The sequence below is a fragment of the Chelmon rostratus genome, chromosome 19, assembly GCF_017976325.1.
Source record: "Chelmon rostratus isolate fCheRos1 chromosome 19, fCheRos1.pri, whole genome shotgun sequence".
In the NCBI taxonomy this organism is placed as follows: domain Eukaryota; kingdom Metazoa; phylum Chordata; class Actinopteri; order Chaetodontiformes; family Chaetodontidae; genus Chelmon; species Chelmon rostratus.
In genome coordinates, this window is record NC_055676.1 from 2,679,690 (window position 1) to 2,697,169 (window position 17,480).

The window sequence follows — 17,480 nt, forward strand, 5'->3', positions numbered from 1 at the left end:
ACGGAATGGTTGAAGTCAATATTAAATGATCAAAATTAGAGGGGAGAGGCATAGTGTGGAGGAAAACGACTCAACAGTGGCAACAGCATTGGGGTAATGCAGCAAAAGGAAGACATTTACATGCAGGGAGTGGGTATATTAAAAAGTAGAAGAAATAAGAGGAAAGTCATATGAAGCAGGCTGAGAGTGGGGCACAGTCACCTTAAGAGAACACTATTCATCATAGGAAAACACCCAACAGGCCTTTACAATGTGCAAGGGAGACAATGGATATTTTGTTTTCTAAAGACGACTGGACTTGACAGATAATGTTCTCTATGCGATGCCATAGCATCTCCCCTTAAAATGTACAAAGATGGAGAGTAAAACCTGAGGGTGGCAGTAATGCAACATCAAGGAAGCCAGGTGCCATTAAACATCAAAGAAGAAAAAGAAGAAGATTATTTACTTTATGCTTCTCTCATTCTTTATTTTATTTTTATTATTGTTCGGTGTTTGCTTTTGTAATGTGATATACACCAGATAAGATAAGTACGATTTGATATGAGTTTGTCATTGTTCATGCATTGTTGTTTGTTTAAATAAAGTTTTAAAAAAAGTCGGGCCGGATGTACGTTCGTGTTGGCTGCAACACCTCTCCCGGCGGAAGACAGACAGAACAGTCATTTGACGAGGTACGTATTCATTTTTTGACCGGGTGCTGTTTCGTTTGAGAGCTCTGCTGAAACTCTACACTAATGAAGGCGCAGTAGCAGTTGTATGCCTCAGTTAGTTTCATGACAAGGTTGTACTGAAATCATAGCTAGCTACAGTTTCCTGATCATGATGCGTCTCTCACTCGTTCAGCTAGCTGAGCTAAGAGAGTGTGTTTCCGTACCGGTGAAACGAAACACATCACTCATTAGCGGAGAGGCTTCTTGAAAGCAAACTTAGCTCTGTTCCACCACAACAACGCAAAGTGGCACAGAATTATCAGTCCCAATATAACAAGTAACAGACAAAGTAAGTCAAGTCCTACCTTCGTGTTTTTAAGTACAAGTCTGCAGCTCTTCTAGCAACTAGAAAAACACAAACTAGCCACAGTCATCCGTGGAAAAGGCATAAGAACGTTAAGCCTGTAACGTTATAATAAATCCAGAACGTTCTCTGCTCTTCCTGTTTCCCATAGCTGCTGTTAGCTGTTCTCTGACTTCTCCAGTTCAAGTCGAGCCATAGCATTCCATACAGTGTGGTAAGAACTACACAAGACACATGTACTTCATTGTATTTTTAAGCAGAACTGTAATAGTATCAGCAGATGTTGCAAATTGTTGTGGTATAACACGTGACACCTTGTTAGAGTTAAAAATGCACTATATTCATTATTTCCAATTTGTATTTGTGAATACAAATTCCTGTCCGTTACAGATACATGCAAACTATTACTGTAAAGGTTTGATGCCCAGTTTTATCATTTTATTGTTAAGTGTTATTGTTATTTTGTCTTCAGAAATCATTAAACAAATCAGAACACCTTGCATTTTATTCTAAGCTGTCCCCCATGGTCTGTGTAGTTAACATCTGTACAGATGCATACAGTTGTTGAAGTTGTACCAATCTGCTTTAACTAAATAAGCAGTGAGTAGGCATTAGGAATGGAACTGAAGGGGTACCCTGGTATGCTGGGGGATAAGGCGCTGACCATCAACCCAAAATGTACCCGGTCCAAGTCCAGCCAGATCTCCTTGTTTCATGTCATTTCTCAACTCTCTCCCCTCATTTCTGTTGTTTTGTGGCAGTGCATCATGTCAAAAGCTGGTGCAGCTTATCAAAAACCAGCCAAGAGCCAGAACACGCGGCATCGTGGCACCATCTCTAACCGCCTCAAAGAAATTCACATTGATGAAGAGGTCAAGATAGCAGTGAACCTCTCTGTGGAGAGGTTCCACTACAGTGATGAGAAAGGTATCAACTGTTTTCACTGTTTTATTTCAGAAAATAACGCAGAACATTTCTGTTTGGTCAGCCTTTGGAAAGTATTAGTTACTGTTGTATCACATGGTAGAGGTATGACATGCTCACTATGTGCTAGTGTGAGCAGGAAGGTATGATGGTCCTAATATTTAGCCTCTCCTTTCCCTGACTGAACAGAGATGGAATTCCCCCCCTCCTTGACCAGTACTGAGAGGGCTTTCATTCATCGAATGGCCCAATCCCTGGGTTACATTTCTAAGAGCAAAGGGTGAGTTCCTCTACCAGGACCTGTGTCCATGAAATATCTGACAATCACTCTGACGCATTTTGTTGAGGTAATTTAGACAGTTACATACACTCTCTCACAAAGTGGTAGAAGTTGTTTTACAATAAAGCTGGATGTTGTTATGGTGTAGCTTTGCAGCCTATGGATACATGTAGCTGCAGTGGGCTACGCAGTAGCTAAGGTAGACCTCCTCAGACATGTAATTATACATCAGGGCTACAGAGATACCACATGGTGACTTCCAAGAACTGTGACTGGTCAGCTCTGGCTGCTTGTGTTTTCTCCTAAAAGTTTCTTCTGCTGGTGGACCATGACAGTAAAGGTGACATTAAGGAAGTTGAAGAAAATTCTTTCTTTCTGTCTTTCTTTTCAGAACAGCAAATCTAACCAATTGCCACTTGGACAGTGAATAAAGGAATGAAAAAACAATGAGTGCACAGCATTAGTCTTATATTCAGTAATGACACAAGGTGCAGTTGAAGTTACCTGATGTAACTCCTGTTCCGTAAATACTGTATGTGCTTAGCCCACTTTGCTCTGTATCATAAAGTGAGCGAAAAAACGGTAGCACAGCTTTTGTGGAGAATATGATTAAAGTATGATGTGCGAACCATCCATGTAGTGTTGCACTGGTGGTGAAATCCAACACTGACTTAAAATCAAAACTTATGCTGAAAGTACTTTATCTTGATCAGGTCTATTGTTCACGCTTTACGTTATCCCATCAAGTATAATTCCAGCTTGATGACACACTGCGTGATGTAGTTCTTACTATTTAATGTGTAATTTCATTGTGTGACAACTTGGGTCTTATTTCATAGTTTTGACCGACATTCCTATCAGTAATAACATAGTCCTTGGGCTCCTTGGTGGCTGAGGGGCTGAGGGGTTTTAGTGTCCTGATCATGAACTGCAACATCCCCAATTTGAGGCTTGCCTTGGACCTTTAATGTATTTCCATCCTCATCTGACTATCTCCTCATTTACCCCTCCGATGTTGATTTTCTAATAACATAAAATGCCTCACAAGTTACTTTAGAAAGTAAGGACATTTTGCTCACAAAGCCCCAGAGGGACTTTGATCCTGAATTTCAGTCATTTCTTTGTTGAGTACATTTACCAAAGCGGTTAAAAGCGATGAAATGAACACAAATAAGACCCAAGTTGTAAGTTTTCAAGAGGACCAAAATTTATGTGAAAGTAAGACCACTCTGAGATCTTTGGACCAATTACAACAATGATAAACACAAGCCAAAACCAGTTTTAACAAGTATGTTAATAGAAGAAATTTCTCTCCTTCTCTTTCAGGAAGGGACCAAATCGCTTCCTTACTATCAGGAAAAAGGATGGTTTAGACAAACCTCAGACTCCCATGCTCCTCAGTCCCTCCCACAATTCATTATATTTCATCCACAGCCTGCTTCAGAGATTTCCCATCAGCAAGAAGGAACGCATGGATCTGCAGCCCAACAACAAAAGTGGGATGTGTATGGCTAGAGTGGCAGGTGAGCGTCAGTGTCTGTGTATAACTTATGAGTGCAATGAGTTACACAATGTGAGTGTGATAATTAATACACAAAGTTAATTGATTTATAATTCTGGAATTTAGGGTTGTACATTGAAATGCAAGGTGTAGTGCCTCTATGCGGCTCCTAAAACAAAAATGATTAAAAATTAATTAATTAATGAAATAAAGCATTTTTTATGGTGGAGCAGAGGATGAGTGGAGGAGTGTCACAGCCTGAGGAAAGAAGCTGCTCTGCAGTCTGGTGTTACAGCAGCAGATACTTCTGTATCGCTTGTCAGACGGCAGCAGGGTGAACAGACTGTGGCTGGTTTTGTCTTTCAGTATCCTTTGGGCTCTGAGCAGGCACCTCACAGATATCACTGATGCTCAATAGATTGGTACCAATGATGTTCAGTGTGGTTTTAATCACCTGCTTCAGAGCCTCTTGTCTTAGGCTGTGCACATTCAATGCCAATTTGTAACGTTTCCAGTCAGGATGCTTTCCATCGCTCCTCTGTAAAAGTTAACAAGAACTTGGCGAGGGAATTTAGCTTCTGAAGTTTCCTTTCACACACACACACACACACACACACACACACACACACACACACACACACACACACACACAGTACAGGCCAAAAGTTTGGACACACCTCATTCAATGCGTTTTCTTAATTTTTATGACTACATTACATTGTAGATTCTCACTGAAGGCATCAAACCTATGAATAAACACATGTGGAATTATGTACTTAAAAAAAGGTGAAATAACTGAAAACATGTTTTATATTCTAGTTTCTTTGAAATAGCCACCCTTTGCTCTGATTACTGCTTTGCACACTCTTGGCATTGTACATAACTCCACATGTGTTCATTCATACTTTTTTTTTGCCTTCAATGAGGTAATGTAAGAGCAATGTAAATAGTCATGATCATGAAAATAAAGAAACGCATAGAATAAGAAGGTGTGGCCTCTCTCTCTCTCTCTCTCTCTATATATATATATATATATATATATATGCATCTGCATCACACACAGGGGTGTGTGTGTGTGTGTGTGTGTGTCTTTTCCTCTTTTTTTCCTTCAATAAATTATTAGCTGCTTGGTTTTGTTAACTTTAACAAGTAGCTTGTTGTCTGTCCATCAGTCCTTTAGAGCAGACTTTTTGTAGGTACAGGGACAATGGTAGCTGTTTTGAGGCAGGTGTGAACACTCTACTGTGACAGTGATATGTTAAAATGCCTTTAATGGCATTAACTTGCTGATACATGTTCTTATGTATGTTCTGATTGGTACATGTTCTAAGTACACGACAAGAATGTTATCAGGCCGAGCAGCTTTACTCACATTCACACAGCGGGGATCTTCACACATCTGCTTTGGATACTGACAGTAGCTGTTCCAGGGGCTAACCCCACCATTCGGTGTTACACACCTGCTAAGACATAGACCTAATAAGACCTAGTTAAGCCAATTTAACTGTACAGTGATCCCTCGCTATAACGCGGTTTACTTTTCACGGTTTCGCTACTTCACGGATTTGCATCGTGCATTGTGTTCTGCATTCTGATTGGCTAAAAAGTCACTCCACTTCTTCTCTACCTGTGCGTCAATAACGTTGCAGTTTAATATGTACACGTACATAAAACAGCTTGCCAAATTTACATTACGTACGTGCAAATTCTCTTGCAATTTCGAGTTTTGCCTATCACTATGTTCTTCTCCCGAACAAACACACCTGCACTGCGGGCTTCAAAAGAAGAAAACACTGCAGAGCGGAGTCAGGATGCAGCGGCTCAGTCTGAAGAGCAGTGAAATACACCTGAGTCACTATTTGTCCGACTGTACTGTATTTTTTCATAATCATTTTTAATTTTCTCCCATTTAATCCAATTACTCGGGTCGCGGTGGGCGGTGCTAATCTCCGCAATTTGAAGCCTTCTGTTCACATCGATGATTAAAATTATTATTTGACAGTACAGTACAGAAGTTATTCGTTAAAAAAAACGTTTCTAAAGTACTTTTATTTGTGAAACAATTGCTTGAGCCTGTAAAATGGTTTGTTCTTTCTTTCAATGTATAATAGAGTATTTAATTGTACAATAATTGTAAAAAAAAAAAAAAAAAGTTTCTACTTCACGAATTTTGCCTATCACGGGTTCTTTTTGGAACGTAACCCCCGCGAAAAACAAGGGTATACTGTAATTATTTGGTTTGAATAGAAAAAAAGTTGTGTGGCATAATAGACGTCTTGTACACACACACACACACACACATACTTCTGTGTTACATTGACTTACAATGATTTCCTGGAGACTTTTCTTAAGCATAACCACTACTTGCCTAACCCTAACCCTAATCCTTACCCTAACCTTAACTTAACCTTCCATTACCCTAAACTTAACCCAGGTCCTAACCCTAAAATTTAATGATTTATGTGCATTCAATAATAATATTCTTCAGCTTTTCCCTCAGACAACAGGTCAAGCTGGCACTTAAACAACAGCATACTAAAGGTGCCTCAGAGGAGGGGTCCATCAGAACTGGACAGCTTTCGACACTCCCTGCCTGTGTATGAATGCCAAGGGGAGATCGTCCAGCTCATCAGAGAAAACAGGGTGGTGCTGGTGGTGGGAGAGACTGGCTCTGGAAAAACTACACAGGTGAGTCTGTCTGATGGACAGATGGTCCAGCACTTTGGTCCAGACTCAAATATCTCAAGAACTACTTGACAGATTGACATGAAAATTTGTATAGACATTCGTGGCCCTCGTGACACTCTGCAGTGTTTCCCTTATAGGATGTTTTCCAACGGCGGTGCTGAAGTGTGAGAGTTTTATTTTACACCACCAGAAGATATTTAGCACATCCACTTACACAGGAAGAGCTTTAAATACACATATTTGTACCCAGATGTAGGTGTCAATTTCAGTTTATTGAAACCCTTCAACACCCACCCACCCAATCTTTGTCCTGTTGTTCTTGCCTCCTCTCCTCCTCACTCCTGTTTGTCTACTCTACCTTTTTCCTCTCTCCCCTTTCTGCCACTCACCTCTCTTTCCATACTTTCCTGGCTCACCTGTACTGCCTGTCTAATAATGAAATACATGAAGTAAAGTACTCACTACAGCAGTGAGGTCTGCTGCTAAACGCTGAAACTCACGCTGACAGTTTCAGAATTACTGAGACATTTGATCTGTCTCCTCATGTAAAACAATATAGCTAAGGCTGATACTGATACTGATGAATGTGTGTTTCGTGCTAATTAGCAAGTGTTAACATGCAAGACACTGTTACTGTTGTCTCTCTTTTTGTCTGTTGTTTTTAACGCATTATGCTATTTGTGACAAATATCGTTTCACTGATTCAACCATTTTCTGTTGGGAAATTGTGAAGCTGAAGCAAAATCACAAGATCTTAGAAATATGCAGAGATCAGTTTCATCTGCTTTCATTTATCACATTTTTGGAGGGACTTAATCATCTGATATTGGATAGTATTCTGCAGTATGTGTGATAAAAATAGAGCAATAAGATTAACTCTGTGGCGGTTAATCCAGTGTGACTGTGTATTATCCAGATCCCACAGTTCCTGCTGGATGATTGCTGCAGGAATAATGAGCCCTGCAGGATCCTCTGCACTCAGCCCAGACGTCTGGCTGTCATTGCCGTGGCTGAGAGAGTGGCAGCTGAGAGAGGCGAGAGTGTGGGCCAGACTGTCGGCTATCACATCAGACTGGAGAGAAGGTAGATTAGACCAGAGCCTTTTATCTTTGATAGAAAGACACTAACACTTGTTATGTTAATAGTTTACGGTTGGGGTGGTCCCAGGTGGCTCACCCAGTACACCCCATGTTATAAGGCTGTGCCCTGACTGCAGCAGCGGATTCCAACCAGTGGCTTTCCAATGTCTTGCCCTCTCTCACTCCCTCTTCCTACTTTGTACTGAGCTGTCTAATGAAGGCTAACCCCCCCCCCCCCTCAAAAAAAAATTATTTTAATTAATGGATAAACTACAGTAGCTGCCATTTGATGTCAACTCCAGTTAGATTAAAAAAAAGTTCCAGTATACTACAAACACACTTAGGGGAATGGTCACTACCAGTACATGACTAGACGTCAAAGACACCGCCGGTGGGGGCAGGAGAGGCATGAATCAGGAGAAGAGTTAGAGGACGGTTGGGTATTAGCAGCATGGAAAAGCAGTGTCTACAGCCACAATAGTTTCATATATAACTCAGAGAGTTAAGGGTGTAATTCAACCAAACAAGAGTTGATGATTGTTAATTATAAATATAATAAACAAAAGGATTAATGGAAAGACAAACCAAGATCGCTTTGGTGAGTTTTAGTTTGTTTCTGTCCAGTTTGAAGTAAATGTGTGTTGCTGTGACGCATTTAGCACATCTTGGTTTGATTAAAAGAGAGAAACTTGAATTTAAAAGGTATATGGTTGTGTTTTTGTGTTCAATAAGGAAAAGAGGTGCAAGACTATTTCCTTTCGTTTATTTTGTTCATTTATTAGACTAAAACAATGAAGAGAGCTTGTGAATAATGAACTATTAAACACATGGAAGGAGCCCATTTTTTTCTTCTCAGATCAGATCAGTCTATAAAAACTATTTTCAAAACTATAATGTCTGACCAACAGTCTCTCTTTATAGTTTCACTTTCCAACTGCATGGAGGAATAAATGAATATCCAAAAAATGCTGTACATGCAGCATGTGATCTAGGAGGAATTAGATATCCCAACTTCATGTCCTGTCATTCAGTGCTTGTTCACTGTTAGATATTATAAAACATACAGCAGAATTCATTCTCCACATCAAATGATGAAACTGAGGCAGCAAGAGTGGATTCACTGTGAGACGTTTGAGCTCACAATGACGGTCATTAATTAAAGGTCTTTGCTGTCATAACTTTCTCTCTCTTTCTCTCTCTCTCTCTCTCTCTCTCTCTCTCTCTCTCTCTCTCTCTCTCTCTCTCTGTCTGCTCTTGTACACCTGAAGGAAAGACAAAAAGCCATTTTTAACAGAGAAGTGAAGCCAGCATTTTTTTGTATTTCAGGTGTGAAAAGAGCTCTTGACAGGTTAGATTAGGTTGAGGCGTGGCCCTGCTCCCAAACCTAATTTAACTATTTAAAATCAAAATTAGCATTGACGGCAGACTTTCCTATCTAACATTTGTGAGCTTCTAGGAAACACTTATGTTACTTCATATGGAAATGACTCTTGTAACTGTTGACTTTGAAATCTCAGGGTCTCCCCCACTACGCAGCTGACCTTTTGCACCAGTGGAGTGTTCCTCAGGACATTGATGGATGGGGATTCCAGCCTGACATCTGTCACGCATGTCATTGTGGTGAGCATCAAGTCTACAAATATGAAGAACATATAGTCTCAGAAACTGGCCAACTCTGTTATCCTGCTTTCTAAAATACACATAATTGGAGCTGGGATTATTCTTTAAAGAGTGCAGAACAGCAGGCTGAAAAGTTGTTTTGTTGCTCTCTCTGGTTGAAATGTGTGTAACCACAGCCAGCAGTGATGTCACCAGGTCCTGGTGTACATCACTACAGTAATGTGAAAAACCGCTAAACCACTTGAGGTCAGTGAGGACAAGATTTCCAGGGGGTGTTCAGCTCCAACCTTTATCAGTTCTAAGACCGACTTGTTTTGAACTCACTGAGAAAATACATCACATTTAGGTGACATGTTTTATGTTAACAGGACGAGGTGCATGAGCGTGATGGTCTGACTGACTTCCTGCTCACTAAAATGCGGGATGTGCTTCAGAAGATCCCCGCACTGAAGCTAATCCTCTCCAGTGCAGCTCTGGATATAGACCTGTTCCAGACGTACTTTGGCTCCTGTCCCATTATCAACCGTAAGTCCTACTGACTCTGTGCTCATTTAATGAACATCCATCCATCCATCCATTATCTTCCGCTTATCCGGGGCCGGGTCGCGGGGGCAGCAGTCTAAGCAGGGATGCCCAGACTTCCCTCTCCCCAGACACTTCCTTCAGCTCTTCCGGGAGGACCCCGAGGCGTTCCCAGGCCAGCCGAATGACATAGTCCCTCCAGCGTGTCCTGGGTCTTCCCTGGGGCCTCTTCCCGGTGGGACATGCCCAGAACACCCTCCCAGGAAGGCGTCCAGGAGGCATCCGGTAAAGATGCCCGAGCCACCTCAGCTGGCTCCTCTCGACGTGGAGGAGCAGCGGCTCTACTCTGAGCTCCTCCCGAGTGACAGAGCTCCTCACCCTATCTCTAAGGGAGCGCCCCGCCACCCTGCGGAGGAAACTCATTTCAGTAATGAACACTCAAACCAAATGTTACTGCTTTAGAAGTTTCCAACTACATTACACTGCACTAGTGCCGTTTACATATTTGTCAGCTTGTTGGCTTCTCTGTCATGCATTGATAGAATGCATAAAACACCTCTAAACAAAGGGTTAGAAAAAAATATTTTAATCTACGGATATGCCAGTGTTTTGAGAAAAGCATAACAGAAAACATTATTACTATTACACTACTAACAATTAACTGGTTTGATTTTAACTCTATTTCTATGTTCAGTTTTCCATCTAAAGGAAATACATAGATTCCAACCATCTATTTTTGTACATTACCTCCATTGGAGGGCAAACCAATACGAAGCATACTACTCATATATTACTTCAATGTAACGTGTCTTTTAATAGCTACATAATGTTCTATACTATTTTGTTGAATTATTGGTTCGTTTCAGGCTGACCTACATTTTGTTTTCAGTCAACGAAAGTGACGGTGTGTGCAGCTGAGTGAGTTTCCAATTGGTACTGCTCCACCTGGCCTGGAAAATTCAATGTCCTGTCACATATTATCCAATTATGAATCCTTTTTTTCCCCCTCATGTTTTTGTGTCCAAGTGACTAATGGAGACACGAGTGAGAGTGTAAGTTGGCAGCCATGAAATGCACTGCAATTGTTATTTCTCTGGGTGTTTGCGCACTGTCAATGCACATCTGTGTTTGTTTTTGCCACTGACAGGCTCATATTGTTATTCTAAATATCTGAAAAGATCCCTGTTGAGATGGACCTTTTTGTTCAAGAGTGAGATCCCTTTTGTTTAACCAGAAACAGAAACGATGATTTTATCATTGTTAAACACACTTCATTAATATTTGAGGGACCAAAACCTTCTTAGTTCACCTGTCACTGTTCCAACAATCACCGTCATCTCTGGTTTGGTTAAAATAAACTCTTAACTCACCGAACTGTCCTGAAATAATGGCAGTAAAAACTGGGTGAAACAGTCAAGGAATCAGGTTAATTAAAGGACACAACAGGATCCAGAAATTGCAGATATCATATGCTCATCTTTACTGTGAATTATCACAAATAGAGTGATAAATATTGGAGTGAGAGTGTTATATCCTGAACACATTTCACTTCAGGAACAGTTCATTCCAATTTTAAAGATGGGTTATTAACTGAAACAGTGCAAATTCCCTCAAACCTGGGGGGTCATCTTTGTATGTTTTTATTATTACTAAATTAAGATTTTTCTAATGTTTTTAGTCAAAGGAAGACAGTTTGAAGTGAAGGAAGTCTTTCTGGAGGACATTCTGAGGCTGACGGGCTTTAACAATCAGGATATGCTGAAATACAAAGAAGAGACACAGAAAGGTATGAACTTGCCCCACTGAATCAGACTGAATGAAGGAGAGACACATCACATCCTTTTCCTCCGGCTTTGTCTGAATTTCCTCTGCATGTGTCACATAATCTGCTTCACAGAGGAGAGTCAGCAGAAACGGTTGACGGAGTGGTGTAAGGCGGTGGAGAACAGTTCTGTTGAGGAAGAACAGAGGAACCCTGTGTCTGCCTCAGGCTTCCTCCAGGACAGCAGCTCCCTGGACAGAGGGGACAGCGCCTGCAAACAGCCGGTAAACCAACACATGCACACATCACTCTCCATCACTGTTCCAGTGGGTCTCATCAAGTCCAGCATTCAGCATGTCATCGTGTTGTCTTATAGCTACTGATGGTAGTTTTATTGCCTCAGCCATTAAAAATATGAGCTTTGCTAGCTGTGCAGCTTAATAAGCACAGCATTATATTTCATAAAATTTTGACAACATATTGAATTTTAACTTTTATTTTGAATTAAATTTTTTTTGTAGGGCAGTGTATTTACTGTGCTTCTTTTAATTCAAGAGTCTGACAGTGTGAAATGTATGCTCTAGTGTCCTCACAGCTCTCCATAATCAAATGGAAAAAATGGTGTCCACAATGCAATGCTTACAAAAATGACAGTCGTGCAGCATTACACCCACTACACCTGTCAGTGATGACGTGAAATGTGTTGTTTCGTTCTTTCCACACTGAAACTGTCTATTCATGCCTGATGCAAATGACTGGTAAGTGGACAGTCAAATCATAAAAGTGTACAGTAGTGTTAATACGTTTATAAAATGTATCAACTTTACATTTACATTTAGACATTATGGTGTTGCACTGAGTTGTTCACATGAAGAGTGACATATATGGTTGTGTCAAGAATTGTGAAAAGAGGCTGAGAGAGACATTCAAACTCTGGGCAGTCACAGTGTAAGTGACCGTCAGTGTCGATAGACACAGCCCCCCAACCCCCCAATCCAATGTCAGAGGGGTGTCGTGGAGGACGTTTCCGAAGCTTCATCCAGATGAGTTACAATGAGTGTACGTGTGAGACCTTACTGTTGGTTTGTGCCCCAGGTTGAGAGTGGCACCGAACAGTTGAAGCCATGGCTGCTGAAAGAGATGGACTCCTGCATGTCCAACATTTTCCTCAATGAAGACCAGGATGCTTTCAGTCAGCTCTTCAACCTCATCCTCTATGAGAATGTTTACGGTATGGCTCTCGGGACTGATCTCTTATTCATTTTTTTGCAATCATTTCATGTTTTCTTTGGTGATTAAACTCAAATGTAAGGATTTTGCATTTAAACACTAATTTTGGTCATAGTGCTATGGTGCTAAGAAGTCCTCCTATTTGTCAGGTACAACCTATAATTCACTGGATTTTTTTTTTTTTTATCCAACAATTTTCAACTGAATCTCCAGAAACTTTACTCTATTATGACATAATTTACAGCAATATAAGATTAGATAAACTGCGATAGAGGATATCCATAGATACCTCTATTGCCCACCTCTAACTGCTATTTGCTCTTCTACAGACTAAACAAACAAGGTACAGTGTGTCAGTGAATGAGCTGTACAGGTGTTACTATCAGTACTTTTTGAATTTTGGACAGAGCTCGGCTAGCTGCTTCCGGTCTTTAAGCTAAGCTCATCTCCTGATTCTAGCGACATATTTACTGTATAGACATGAGAGAGGTATCAACATTCTCACCTGACTCTCAGCAAGAAACATCTGACACTCAAACACGCAAAGAAGTGTATTTACCAAAATGGCAAACTGTTCCTTTAACAGTTAGCATTTAGTAGATGTGGACCCTGTGCTACCCTGACCATGAAAAGAGGATGAATGGATGTATTACCAGTATGAAGGCTCTAGTTGTTTGCTCATACTTGTATTCTTTTATCTAGTGGACTACAAGCACAGCGAGACAGGGTCCACTGCTCTGATGGTGGCAGCAGGTCGAGGGTTCCTCACAGAGATGGAGCAGCTGCTCAGCATGGGGGCCAACATCAACATGAAGGCATCCAATGGATGGTAGGACATCCTACATGTTAATCTAATGTTAGGCCATTATGTTAGATTAAGTTTCCAATGATTGAAAGCACTCACTGCCGTTTTTTGTTAGCTGTTCTGTCTTTGTCTATAGAAATGGAGGTGGCATGTATTTGTACAAACAGGTATCTTCTACCTCAAGCTGTCTTCACAGTATGACCAATGTTGTAGCTGTACAAACAAACTTTACTTTCAAGCCACTACATTTTTCACTTTGCCAGTTTGTTTTGATTTTAAATATTCTTTCAAGCTCCAGGGCACATGTGAATGCTTTGCATATATATTAAGCAACAGTGTTTTTATCTAATTTCAGGACTGCCTTAGACTTTGCCAAACACTTCCAGCAGACTGATGCTATGGATCTACTCCAATCGTCCATGTGAGTGGAATGTTGACCTCAGTGCACATGACAGTGCCATGTGAATTGAAAGACATATCTCTAAAACACATATTTTATCACTTATTCTGAGGAACTATATGAAAATTATTGAGGCAGAGGGGGGTCTGAAAAGGAGTTGTTTTTGTTCTTTTTGCTTAAGATAAGCAGTTTTAATAACCATTTATTTAGTAGTCTTGCTTTGGAAAGGATGTGTGTGGAGTATTCAGTGAGAGATGCATTGTTCTCTTAAGGTTACCGTTAATTTGGAAGCGCTGATATTCCTCTTTCTGTCATGCCCATTGGTGGCTATATGGAAATAATTGTTCCATAAGGGGTTTAAATTGGGTGTAGCATTTAACAATTTTTATGTTTGAACTTTTTTGAGTTATTAATGGTGTATGTGTGAACTTTTTGTGTGATGGTAATTGTCAATAATGTTGCGATAAAGTTTGCTCAGTCTCCAAAGGAACTCCATAAAGTACAGACATGTCCAGGTTTAAATACTGTCATAGAAGGTTTATCAACTGATAAAAGTATTTGACTCTTGATCAGCGAATACCGACATTTCTGTTACTGTGCAGTCCTTTGGCAGTGGTGAGCAGTCTGGATGAGTCTGCTCTGGTGCAGTGTGGCAGTGCAGAGCTGAGTACTGAAGATCAGGAGCTGCTCAAACTATACCACCACAGCTTTGACGATGAGCGGGTGGACCTGGATCTCATCATGGATCTGCTGCACAACATCTGCACCACCGCCGGTGATGGTGAGCCTCAGCACAGATTTTAACAATATGACTGCCAATTGAGCCGTGTACAACACCAGCGACAGACATGCTAGAACACTGTGTAAAACATAAATACGAACAAAATACATCATTTTCAGATGAACTTTGTTTACCATCAACAATTTATGAAATCTTCCTAAATAACAACAGAATACAATCAAACAAACTGTGTTGAACCTGTTTACCTGTAACCCATTGCCAACCTGTTTACCTGTAACCCATTGCCAAGTGAATGTGACTATTAATCAGAGCTAGATTTCAAGGAAGGTGGATGATATTTGTGAATGTGAGCTTTTATCTGTTGGTCCTCAGGTGCTGTCCTGATTTTTCTTCCTGGATATGTTGAGATAGTGGCGCTCAGGGACCGCATCCTGTATGATGATAAGAGATTCTCCACCCGTTCTGAGAGGTGAAATACATGCTGTACATAAGAAGAATGGAAGACATCATGCAATATTTAGAATTCACAATGTTTTTAGTTTGATGAGCACTACTCAAGTGTAGCTTATGTTCATTTAAAGTCATTTTAAGTTAGATATGTTTCTTCATGATATTTTAATATACAGATACATAAAATAGATAGCATTCTTGAAAAATATAAATAAAAATAGTGCATCTATAGATGTAGCCCATGTTTTACCTTGGGCCTTGTTTTCGTTGTTTGTGACATCACTTGTCGTCATCTGATTGTGCTGAGCGTAGTATAACATAACAGCATATTGTGCAGCGTCTCTGACAGGTGTGTCATCTCTCAGGTACAAGGTGTTTACGCTACACTCAGACATGCAGACTCTGGATCAGAGGAAAGTGATGAAGCCCACTCCATCTGGTGTCAGGAAGATAGTGAGTTTCTGTCACTGGTGTCAATGACTTTTTGTCACCATCATGTCATCACTTTTTGTAACAATCAGCATTGTCAGTGCACAGGCCACATTCATACTAACTTAAGGTTATGGATATAACCCTGGTTCTCTGATTAGCATGAGTGAGTTTCTCACTATGGGGAATGCCTCATGCGTGACCTCATCAGAAGCACAATAACACTACGCCAGCCTCCAATTGGCTGGCATGAGTGACGCCTATGTCAGGAGGAGGGGGACCCTCCCCCTATATATTAGGCTGACATAGCGGCAGTCGTCAGTCAAAACAAGCTCACCTCTTCCTCGCTTAACAGCAAGGAGGGTGGTCTGGTGAGACACTCACTCATGCTATTCAGAGAACCGGGGTTATATCCATAACCTTAAGTTCTCTTTCATAGCACTTGTTTCGTGTCTCACTGTGGGGAAAATACTGACTCCCGGATTGCCAGACGGGCCTGTAAAGAAGACAACTGTCCCTAGTAAAACCCCACTGGATAGGAGCCATGCTCTAAGAACCCGTGCTCAGGACCATTTGTCCTAGAGTTGGTGCTGTGACATCCAACCTATAGAATCTAGCAAAAGTGTGGGTCGAGGCCCAGCATGCGGCTGCACACACCTCCTGAATGGAAACTCCCTTAAAAAAGAGCCCAAGAGGTTGCTAGACCCCTGGTGGAATGTGCACGTAAGCCCGCAGGGGGTTGGAGACCTTTGCTATTGTAAGCAAGGGCAATAGCCCCTACTATCCAGTGAGAAAGACACTGTTTGGACACTGGCATTCCCACATGTGGTTTTGCCCAAGACACAAACAACTGGTTGCCCTGTTTAAAACTATGGGTCCTGTCAATGTAAATTCGTAGTGCATGAACCGGACACAGGTTATGCAAACACAGATGCTCCTCAGAGGAGAAAGGCGGAGGATAGAAAGCAACCAAATTTATGGGGGAGCATGAGCCCAACACCTTTGGGATAAAGGCTGGGTTAGGCTGCATACTGACACTAGTATTCCCAGGGGAAAACTGCATACATGCCTGATGCACAGAGAGGGCATGAATTTCACCTACACGCTTAGCCGAGGCTAAAGCAAGCAGCAACACTGTCTTCAAGAACAACATTTTTAACTCCGCTTGCTCTAAGGGTTCAAAAGGGGAACAGGAGAGAGCGCCTAGAACTGTGGGAAGATCCCACGATGGAACCAGAGGCCTAGACGTAGGCAATTTACGGCGTGCCCCCTTCATGAATCGACACACCAAGGGCTGCTGACCCACCGTCTTTCTGTCAAAACCAACATGGCAGGCTGAAATGGCCGCCAAGTACACCTTGACAGTAGAAAGGCCTTGCCCTTCTCAATGAGGTCCTGTAAAAATGACAGAATCACTGCTACAGAACACTGAAAAGGGATAGCTTGTGATTCCAAGCACCAGCTCTCAAACACACGCCGCTTATGCTCATACAGTGTCCTAGTTGATGAGGCTCTGGCACACTGAATAGTGTCAATAACATATGAGGGAAGTTCCACCGCATTCAGGTTGAACCAATCACGGGTCAAGCCCATAGCGCTAGTCTCTCTGGGTGGGGATGGAATATCTCCCCCTGTGCCTGAGACAAGAGGTCCCTGCGAAGTGGCAGCGGCCACAGAGGGACGGACAGGAGCTGAAAGATCTCCGCCAGCCAATGCTTCCCTGGCCAACGTGGGGCTACCAGGATCATGGACAGACTCCTCTCCCTCACTCTGGCCAGAGTTGGGGAAATGAGAGCCACCGGGGGAAAAGCATACAGGAGGGTTCTCGGCCACTCCTGTGACAGGGCATCTACCCCCAGAGGGGCTCCCTGGTCGTGCAGAGAGAAGAACAGGGGGCACTGTACGTTCTCCGCTGAAGCATAAACGTCCACGGTTGCCTGTCCGAACCGTGACCAGATCTGCTTCACCACTTCGGGGTGAAGTTTCCAGTCTGCATAGAGTGGGTCGCGCCTGGATAACAGATCCGCCCCA

At 41.8% G+C, this 17,480-nt stretch overlaps 1 protein-coding gene across 5 annotated transcripts in view; it reads left to right on the plus strand.

Moving 5' to 3' along the window:
- The first annotated feature begins 625 nt into the window (after positions 1-625).
- Positions 626-17,480, plus strand: part of LOC121623065 (3'-5' RNA helicase YTHDC2-like) — a 35,689-nt gene continuing 18,834 nt past the window's right edge. For 4 of the 5 annotated variants that reach the window (XM_041960197.1, XM_041960199.1, XM_041960200.1 and 1 more), the window contains exons 1-17: positions 626-674; positions 1,169-1,231; positions 1,779-1,944; positions 2,131-2,221; positions 3,548-3,744; positions 6,223-6,410; positions 7,327-7,493; positions 9,007-9,109; positions 9,478-9,634; positions 11,310-11,417; positions 11,529-11,677; positions 12,489-12,624; positions 13,326-13,452; positions 13,784-13,849; positions 14,431-14,609; positions 14,943-15,039; positions 15,386-15,473. In XM_041960197.1, coding sequence (XP_041816131.1) covers positions 1,785-1,944; positions 2,131-2,221; positions 3,548-3,744; positions 6,223-6,410; positions 7,327-7,493; positions 9,007-9,109; positions 9,478-9,634; positions 11,310-11,417; positions 11,529-11,677; positions 12,489-12,624; positions 13,326-13,452; positions 13,784-13,849; positions 14,431-14,609; positions 14,943-15,039; positions 15,386-15,473 — 2,013 coding nt within the window. In that variant the 5' untranslated portion in view covers positions 626-674; positions 1,169-1,231; positions 1,779-1,784. Of the gene's footprint in view, positions 675-760; positions 1,003-1,168; positions 1,232-1,778; positions 1,945-2,130; positions 2,222-3,547; positions 3,745-6,222; positions 6,411-7,326; positions 7,494-9,006; positions 9,110-9,477; positions 9,635-11,309; positions 11,418-11,528; positions 11,678-12,488; positions 12,625-13,325; positions 13,453-13,783; positions 13,850-14,430; positions 14,610-14,942; positions 15,040-15,385; positions 15,474-17,480 lie in introns of those variants that run through there. The other variant, XM_041960198.1, reaches the window with a different exon arrangement.